At 48.1% G+C, this 9,827-nt stretch overlaps 1 protein-coding gene across 1 annotated transcript; it reads left to right on the top strand.

Moving 5' to 3' along the window:
• Nucleotides 1–1,674: 1,674 nt before the first annotated feature.
• LOC129546174 (cationic amino acid transporter 3-like) lies at nucleotides 1,675–8,020 on the top strand. The gene is made up of 11 exons (XM_055411027.2): nucleotides 1,675–2,056; nucleotides 2,608–2,766; nucleotides 4,461–4,638; nucleotides 4,842–4,954; nucleotides 5,122–5,344; nucleotides 6,183–6,442; nucleotides 6,543–6,645; nucleotides 6,835–7,031; nucleotides 7,228–7,394; nucleotides 7,665–7,773; nucleotides 7,941–8,020. Exons 1-11 carry the CDS (start codon nucleotides 1,675–1,677, stop codon nucleotides 8,018–8,020), a joined length of 1,971 nt encoding a protein of 656 aa, XP_055267002.2.
• The last annotated feature ends 1,807 nt before the right edge of the window (nucleotides 8,021–9,827 follow it).

A 9,827-nucleotide genomic window follows, 5' to 3' on the forward strand; every position in this document is an offset into this window, starting at 1 on the left:
CGGTTCTTGGAGATGTCTCAGCTCCTGCCCTGCGCGCCTTAACCTCAGCCTCCCTGACTGACCCAGGTCTCCAGGCTCTGCTCCAAGGGTCCAGTAAGTCTCGGGTCACCCTCTTCTGTAGGAGACTGGGTGCTGAGTTCACATCCTCCCAAAGAGACCCCTGCAACCCCAGAGGGCAGGGGGTCAGCTTGGCTCCAGCCTGAGGGTGGAGAGACCCGTTTTACAGGTGAAAGCAGGAGCTGGGAGCTCTTGTGTTTTGTGTGAGAATCAGTTGGGGGGGGAGGCGGGGAGCAGGAGGGGAGGTTGGATCAGTGCCTGGAGGTTCTTGCGTGTGTGCTAAGTCACTTCAGTCGTGTTCAGCCTCCTCAACTATGACTCTTTGTGACCCTATGGACTGTAGCCCACCAGGCTCCTCTGTCCATGGAGATTCTCCAGGCAAGAATACTGGAGTGGGTTGCCATTTCCTCCTCTAGGGGGTCTTCCCAACCCAGGAATCGAGCCAGTGTCTCTTACGCCTCCTGCACTGGCAGGCAGGCTCTTTATCACTCACTTTTTTTTGGACTGGTGCTCAAGCAATAGTGAAGACTGTCCTTATACAGGGCTTACGACATATGGGCCACCCAATTTAGTATCTTGTTTACCGTCCGCCTTTTGAATCTATGAGTTCCTCATCTGCTGATACGAGGGAACTGTAAAGGACTTGCATGTCAGCAGATGTTGGTGTCTGTAGGGGATGATGGTAGGTTGCTCAGTCACTCAGTCATGTCCGGCTCTTCATGACCCCATGGAATATAGCACCAGTCTTCCCTGTCCTTCACCATCTCCCAGAGTTTGCTCAAGTTAATGCTATGTTGATTTGTATTAAATCATCTTAGGGTTTTTTACACCCAGCAACTCTTTGAAGCTCGTCTCTATTATTTAAGTGTACAGTTCAGTAACGTTAAGTATATTTACATTGCTGTCCAGTCAATCTGAAGAGCTCTTTTGCATCTTGTAAAATGGAAACTGTGCCCCATTTAACAATACCTCCCCATTTCCCCCTTAACCCCAGCCCCTGGCAGACCACCGTTCTACTTTCTGTCTCTATGGCTCTGACTCCTCTCGATACTTCATGGAAGCAGAATCATACAATATTTGTACATTGGCAAGTGGCTTAAGGGTGGCTCAGATGGTAAAGAATCTGCCTGCAATGCAGATCTGAGTTCAATCCCTGGGTTAGGACGATCCTCTGGAGGAGGGCATGGCAACCCACTCCAGTATCCTCTCCTGGAGAACCCCATGGACAGAGGAGTCAGAGGGGTTGCAAAGACATGACTCAGCGACTAACACACACACAAGGGAGTGACAGGAAGCTTTCTCTAAGCCTTCTGGGTCTTAATCACCTTTAACTCATAAAGAATCCCTGAGTCAAAGTGGCACATTTGGGAAGACGTATTCTCGTCCCCCTCACTTCTCTTCAAGCAAATCTTCAAGTAACCTTGAAACATTAAAAATCTTTACGTTTGAAGAAACCAAAGCTTACAGAGGGAGAACTTGCCCAGTGTTTCCTTTTACCACCTGCTCCCCACCAGCCCTCCATTGCTACGTGGAATTGAGCTTCCAGGGTCAAGGGCAGATGGACATCCTTGATGACTTCATGTCTTGCTTTCTCAGCAGATTGTAGCCTCCTCAACTATGTCTACGATGCTGGGTCAGTATCTTCACCAGTTTGGTCAGAAGCTGGTCCGCAGGAAGCCACAGGAGTTCAGAGAGGAACCTGAGAGTCCTGAGACCCGTCCGCTGAACACCCTGGACCTGGTGGTGATAGGTTTGGACAACATGTTGGGAGCTGGCATATACATCCTGATTGGGGGAGTGGCCAAATACGTAGCTGGACCAGCAATCATCCTTTCCTTATTGGTGGCCGGCCTGACTACTGTGTTGTCTGGACTCTGCTATGTCGAGTTGGCAGCCAGAGTAAAAAGACCTCATTCTGGGTATTTCGTCAGCTATGTCACAATGGGACAACTGTACGCCTTCATCACCGGCTGGAACCTCTTACTATATTTGATTACTGGTGAGATGATGGGGAGGGAGGAGAAGTGGGACTTAAGATGGAGAAATTAGGAGAGATGACTCTGTTATCCACCTTCGGGACAGAGTTTGGAGAAGGGTAATGGTGGCAGGAAAACTGCACAACCTCATTTCACCCAGGTCTATCCTGCTTTCCTTAAATGATGGACCAAGAAACCAGAGGAAAGGGACTGTAGGGAGTGGGTGAGAGGGAGGCATGCCCCTAGGCTCATCCCCTGACCACAGTGAAGTCTTTGCTCAGCTGTGGCCTTCCTGGATTTTCCCTTTCACCTCAATTTAAAAATTCAACTCCAATCTAGTCCCTCCTACTCCCATTTACCTGTGTTTCTTTGTTTTCCATCACTTCTATCTCCTAGCACATTAAATAGTTGGCCTTTTTGTGAATCACCTGAGTCTCCCTTCTCCACCCCATGAGAAGAAGCTCTTTGAGATCAGGTGTTTTTTGCTCACCTCCTGCCCCAAATATCTCACATGGCACATAATAGGGGTTCAGCTTCTGTCTGCTTGTAAACATTCCTTCTTCTGTTGCTGCAGCCACTGCCTGTATAGCCCGGGCCTGGAGCTCCACCTTTGACAGCTTGATTGGGAACCACATCTCTAAGGCATTAAAGGGAACCTTCTCTCTGCAAATGCCCTACTTCCTGGCCTCGTTTCCAGACTTTCTTGCCCTGGGCCTGGTGCTGCTACTCACAGGTGAGAAGAGACCAGAGACAGAAAGGGAAGAGCAGGGTGTGGAGGGGGAGTTGGCATTGGGAAGGCTTGGTGGCAGAAGGGTGGGGAATTAGGACTGGGAAAAAGGGTTTGGAATAAGAAAGAAAGGAAAGCAAGATGTTTTTTCCTACCCCTGGACCATTGGTAATTTAGGTTGGATCATTCTTTGGTGTGGGGTGCTATCCTGTGCACTTCTGCTTTATAAAAAAATCATTGTTGGGGGAATTCCCTGGTGGTTCAATGATTACGACACTGTGCTTTCACTGCTGAAGGTTTGGGTTCAAACCTCAGTCAGGGAACTAAGATCCCACATGCCAAGAGCGGTACCCCCAAAAAAATCATTGTTGGATGTTGAGCTCCATCTGTGATCTTTAGGTATTAGATACAAGTGACACCCAGCCCCCAAATTGTGACAATTAGATGTCTCCAGACAGTGCCAATATCCCTTGGGGCACAAAATCATCCCAGCTGGGAATCACTTACCTAGACCAACAAGTTTCTGCCTCCATACTGAGATCAAAGATTTTTTTTTAACTGAGAGGAAATCCACGTAAATTTAACCATTTTATTATTTTTTCCTAGCTTTATTGAGCTATAATTCATTTCATGGCAAATAAATGGGGAAAAATTGGAAACAGTGAGAGACTTTATTTTCTTGGGCTACCAAATCACTGTGGATGGTGACTGCAGCCATGAAATTAAAAGGGACTTGCTCCTTGGAAGAAAAGCTATGACAAACCTAAACAGCATATTAAAAAGCAGAGGCATCACTGCCGGTAAATGTCCATCTGGTCAAAGCTGTGGTTTTTCTAGTAGTCATGTACAGAGTTGGACCATAAAGAAGGCTGAACACCAAAGAATTGATGCTTTTGAACTGTGGTGATGGAGAAGACTCTTGAAAATCCCTTGGACTGCAAGAAGATCCAACCAGTCAGTCCTAAAGAAAATCGGTCCTGAATATTTATTGGAAGAACTGATGCTGAAACAGGAGCTCCAATACTTTGGCCACCTGATGCTAAGAACTGACTCACTGGAAAAGACCCTGATGTTGAGAAAGACTGAGGGCAGGAGGGTAAGGGGACGACAGAGGATGAGATGGTTGGATGGCATCATTGACTCAATGGACATGAGTTTGAGCAAGCTCAGGGAGATGGTGAAGGACAGGGAAGCCTGGTGTGCTGCAGTCCATGGGGTCGCAAAGAGTCAGACGTGACTGAACGACTGAACCACAACAGCTGACAAACAGCATTGCAAAAGTTTAAGATGGTGTGATAGACATGGGTATTGTGAGATGATGGTCACAGTAATAAAATATCCAAATGCAAGTGTCCAATTCAGTGGCACTTAGTACATTCCCAGTGCTGTGTAACCACCACCCCATCCAGTACCAAACATTTTCTTCACAACAAACGGAAACCCTGTACCCACTGAGCCATCACTGTCAATCTGTCCACAGCCACCAACTGCCAGCCCTGGGCAACTACTAGTCTGCTTTCTGTCTCTCTGGATTTAGTTATTTATTTCTTTGGCCTCACTGCAATGCATGGGGGAACTTCCCAGACTAGGGATTGAACCTATGCTCCCTGTAGCGGAAGCTCAGAGTCTTAACCAATGGACCACCAAGGGAGTCCTAGATTTAGTTATTTTGTTGTCTCATTTTCCATTTTTTCCCACAGGACTCTTGGTTCTGGGAGTTTATGAGTCAACTGTGATTAACAAAGTGTTCTCAGGCTTGAACGTTTTGGTCCTCAGCTTCATCATCGTCTCTGGCTTCATTAAGGGAGACCTGCACAACTGGAAGCTCACGGAACAGGACTACACATTGGCTGCAGCTGGATCTGGTGATGCCTATAGGTTAGGAGGATACCCTTGGTTGTAGTAACGTGCGCGTGTGTGTGTGCAGAGTTGGGAACATGGTGGGAACTAAAGAGACCTGGGCTGATGGTCCATGTGTGGGGGTCCCTGGAGCCCAGGACCTATGGTACTAAGGGAGGAGCCCAGTAGAGACGGCCGAACACACCTCACCATGTTCCTCCTCTTTTCTTCCCTCACCATAGCTTGGGCCTTCTGGGTTCTGGAGGGTTTGTGCCTTTTGGCTTTGATGGAATTCTCCAGGGAGCAGCTACATGTTTCTACGCATTTGTTGGTTTTGCTCGCATTGTCAGTGCAGGTAACATGGGCATCGTGTGTTCCATCGGGATTTGGGAACAGAATGGGCTGCCCTTGGGCACGGGGCGGATAGAAGGTTAGGCTGCTTTTGAAGCTTGAAGAGTAAAGTGGGTTTTGTGATTTCACCCCAGTGTATTTACTGACCCAATACCTCCTCCCATCCTGAAGGGAGAAAAGCCAGCGAACGTCAGTGGTCCATCCCCTTGGCTGTCGTGATCTCCTTCTTCATCTGCTTTTTGGCGTGTTTTGGCGTCTCGGCGGCCCTCACCCTCATGGTGCCCTACTACCTGATTCCGCTTGAGAGCCCCTTGCCGCAGGCTTTCATCTATGTTGGGTGGGAGCCTGCCAGATATTTCGTGGCTATTGGCACCCTCTGCATTCTTTTATACAGGTCAGTGTCATGGTTTTCTCCTTACCTACTGTCAGATGTTTGGGTAAGCCCAGCCCCTGGGACTGAGAAATGAGAGAGAAAGACATCTTGCCCCACGTAGACCAGGGAGCAAAGCCCCGGTCTCTCCTGCTTCTGCACCTTCTCAGTTCAGTTCAGTTCAGTCGCTCAGTCGTGTCCGACTCTTTGTGACCCCATGAATCACAGCACTCCAGGCCTCCCTGTCCATCACCAACTCCCGGAGTTCACTCAAACTCGTCCATCGAGTTGGTGATGCCATCCAGCCATCTCATTCTCTGTCATCCCCTTCTCCTCCTGCCCCCAATCCCTCCCAGCATCAGAGTCTTTTTCACTGAGTCAACTCGTCGCATGAGGTGGCCAAAGTATTCAGCTTTAGCATCCGTCCTTCCAATGAACACTCAGGACTGATCTTCAGAATGGACTGGTTGGATCTCCTTGCAGTCCAAGGGACTCTCAAGAGTCTCCTCCAACACCACAGTTCAAAAGCATCAATTCTTCGGTGATCAGCCTTCTTCACAGTCCAACTCTCACATCCATACATGACCACGGGAAAAACCATAGCCTTGACTAGATGGACCTTTGTTGGCAAAGTAATGTCTCTGCTTTTTAATATGCTATCTAGGTTGGTCATAACTTTCCTTCCAAGGAGTAAGCGTCTTTTAATTTCATGGCTGCAATCAGCATCTGCAGTGATTTTGGAGCCCAAAAATATAAAGTCTGACACTGTTTCCCCATCTATTTCCCATGAAGTGATGGGACCAGATTCCATGGTCTGAATGTTGAGCTGCACCTTCTCACACATTCCCATTTTCTCTTCTAGCCTTCTGAGTATCATGTTTATCATGGCTGGGTTGACCTATGACATGGCAAAGGACGGGCTCCTTTTCCGGGGACTTGCCTGGATCCCTGCCCCCACCGATGCCATCACCGATGCCCCCACCGATGCCATCACCGATGCCCCCACCGATGCCATCACTGATGCCCCCACCAATGCCCCCACCGACGCCGGCGTCATGGTCCGCACCATCGCCCCCGCAGGAACCCCCATCATGGCTGTCTTGGTTCCTGGAACTCTTGCAGGTGAATAAACAAGATTCACCCTCTTAAAATCGTGCTCCTTAACTTGCGTGTTTCCAGGGGTTTCTCATTCTCCCCCGCCGCCTTTGCTCCCTCCCCCCAGGGGTCACGGCGCTACTCTTCCACTTCACTGACCTGGTGGACCTCATGTCACTTCGGTCCCTGTTCGCTTACTCCCTGGTGACATTTTCTGTCCTTGTCCTCAGGTGAGACCCCGCGACACCATGACTGGAGGGGGGTCTTCGACTTGTTGTTGGGGAGGGAACCATCTTCTACCTTCGTGCTGCCTCCTCAGTGTCCTGCTGTCATTGACTGGGAAAGAGAGGCATTAGCAGACTGATGTTGGGTCAGCAGGAGGGGCTGTTACTAATACTGCTTTAACATTTCTAATTCAGGTATCAACCTGCCCAGAACGGAAGCAAGGAGAAAACAGAGGAAAAAACTGAGACGAAGCCTGAGGTTGAAGGAGGGCCTTTGGAATCTGAACCTGAAGCAGTCATCTCAGGCATTCTGAAGAGTCTGTGTTTCCCTAACAGCACCAAGCCCACCCGGAAATCTGGGCAGATTGTCTATGGATGTGCCTCCCTGCTTGGTGAGCAGTGGGACGTCTCTTTGGTCATATTCTGAAATTGACAGGATGGTATTGGAGTGTGTATTTTTCAGTTGAGGAGTCTTGGAGATATGATGGCCCTTCCTGATGTGGGCAGTCTGGGGAGGGGTGTGACCCGAGGTCCTGACGTCTTTGTCTTCCGGGTCCAGCCTTTTCTCCTCCACCTTGACCCCTGCAGTTCTCCTGCTGATAATCCTGAGCCTGATCCTATACTGGTGGTCCAGCCAGGTGTTCTCTGGAGACCCCGTGTACACAACAGTGGCTGTGCTGCTGCTGCTGCTCATCATTGGGATCACGGTCATCATCTGGAGGCAGCCCCAGGACCCCAGTCCTCTTATGTTCAAGGTAGGTGACCTTCTGTGCCCAAAGTGTCCCCCTTGAGTGAAGGAGGTCTGCGTGCTTTAGGTCTAAACATCCTTCACTGGACCAGGGAAGAAGGGGAGTCGCTGAAACCAGTGGACCCTTCCCTGATTTACTCAGTGCTTTACAAATTCAGTCTCACTAAGCACTGAGCACACAGTCTGAGTAGAACTGGAGTCTTCCCGCCCACATGGAGTAGGGTCTCCGTTTCAGATGTCTGGGGTGCGTTCAGGGATGAAGTGACTTTGCCCACAGGTCCCTGCTCTGCCTGCTGTCTTCCTGGTGAGCACCTTAGTGAATGTTTACTTGATGATACAGATGACCACTCAGACCTGGGCCCAATTTGGCATCTGGATGGTGATTGGTGAGTGGTTTTCTGGGATAAAGAGGTTTCTTTAGTGACGGAAACTAATATTCTTTCTACTTCCTCCCCCCTAAACTGTGTCAGACACCACGATAAGAGACCTACGGGGCATTTGTAAGTGCAGAGAGCACCTGCGTTTCCTCCTCACTGTCTTATCTCCCTCCTAGGATTTGCCATATACTTTGGATATGGGATCCGCCACAGCCTGGACAATCAACAGTCTCCAGCCTCCACCTCCCAGATTTAACTGAAGCGTCCCTAGTGATGAATCCTCGTAATCACAGGAAAGAGATGCTGTGCGGAATCCCTCCTCGCACTGGAGGGTCTGCTGGTTCAAGGGGCGCCATAGTCTCTGTGGAGTGTGAAGGTGGATGCATCTATAGCCCCGTGTTTATCGCCAGTGAACAAAGTGACTTGAATGTTTTAAATGCTGAAGTTAACATTTAAAAGCATAATACACATCCAGAAAAGTGAATTTTCGTGCAGAATGTACAAAAATGTAACCAGAAACCAGAGGAAGGAATAAAATATTGACTTGAACATAAGCACTGCCTCCTTGGGCCTGTTTCCAGTGAAAACACACAAACTGTCACATGGGAAAGAGACACAAGCAACCATATCTTGTGACTAGAAAGTGAAAGTCTCTCAGTCGTGTCCGACTCTTTGGGACCCCATGGACTATACAGTCCATGGCATTCTCCAGGCCAGAATACTGGAGTGGGTAGCCTTTCCCTTCTCCAGGGAATCTTCCCAACCCAGGGATCAAACCCAGGTCTCCTGCATTACAGGTGGGTTCTTTACCAGTTGAGCTACCAGGGAAGCCCAAGAATACTGGAGTGGGTAGCCTATCCCTTCTCCAGCGGATCTTCCTGAGCCAGGAATCGAACCGGGGTCTCCTGCATTACAGGCAGATTCTTTACCAACAGAGCTATCAGGGAAGCCCATGTTGTGACAATAGTTTCACTTTAGGGGGGCTTTCCTGGCAGTCCAGTGGTTAATACCTTGCCTTCCTATGCAGAGAGTGCCTGTTCGATCCCTGGTTAGGGAACTAAGATCCCACATGCCTCAAGACATAAAACAGAAGCATAAAGACTTTAAAAATCGTCCACATAAAAAATATATATTAAAAAAAAGAAAGTTACACTTAGAGTATTCCCTGGAGGTCTAGGATTTTCATTTCCTTGGCCAGGGTTCAATCTCTGGTTGGGGAACTAAGATTCTAAAAACTGTGTAACGTGGCCAAAAAATAAGAAAAAAAAGATTAATAATGAGCTTAAAAGAAAGAATTTCATTATTTTAAATTGAAAATCTAATTGGCTTTATTCAACTCACGAATTTAAACATGTGCGCTTACTCCCTTTTTTTCTGACAGAGCTTATAAAGTGTTCATATTATTTTTTCTTTATATATTTGATAGAATTTAATCAGAGAAGTCATCTCAGCCTGGGCTTTGCTTTGTGGGAGGACTTATAATTACCAATTCATGTTCCTGTTATACGGCAACTCAGATCTTTCTTTAGAAAAAAGAGCTGCAGTTTAAACATGAGAAAAGAGATAGGTTGGAAGTAGAAGGAAAGGAACAGATACATCATTCAAACAGTAACGCAAGAAAGCCGCTGCTGCTGCTGCTAAGTCCCTTCAGTCGTGTCCGACTCTGTGCGACCCCATAGACGGCAGCCCACCAGGCTCCTCCGTCCCTGGGATTCTCCAGGCAAGAACACTGGAGTGGGTTGCCATTTTCTTCTCCAATGCATGAAAGTGAAAAGTGAAAGTGAAGTCTCTCAGTTGTGTCTGACTCTTAGCGACCCCATGGACTGCAGCCCACCAGGCTTCTCCATCCATGGGACTTTCCAGGCAAGAGTACTTGAGTGGGGTGCCATTGCCTTCTCCGAGAAAGCTAGCATAGCCATATTAATATCAGATGAAGTAGATTTTAAGAAAAAGAGCATAATTACAGATAAAGTGGGTTATTTTACAGTGAGAAAGAGAAATCATCATTTTCATGTTTTCATCCAGCTTTACTGAGATACAGAATCACATTGTGTAATAAGCAC

The sequence above is a fragment of the Moschus berezovskii genome, chromosome 22 (genome assembly GCF_049115385.1).
Source record: "Moschus berezovskii isolate FMDL1 chromosome 22, NW_MosBer_1.0, whole genome shotgun sequence".
Lineage (NCBI taxonomy): Eukaryota > Metazoa > Chordata > Mammalia > Artiodactyla > Moschidae > Moschus > Moschus berezovskii.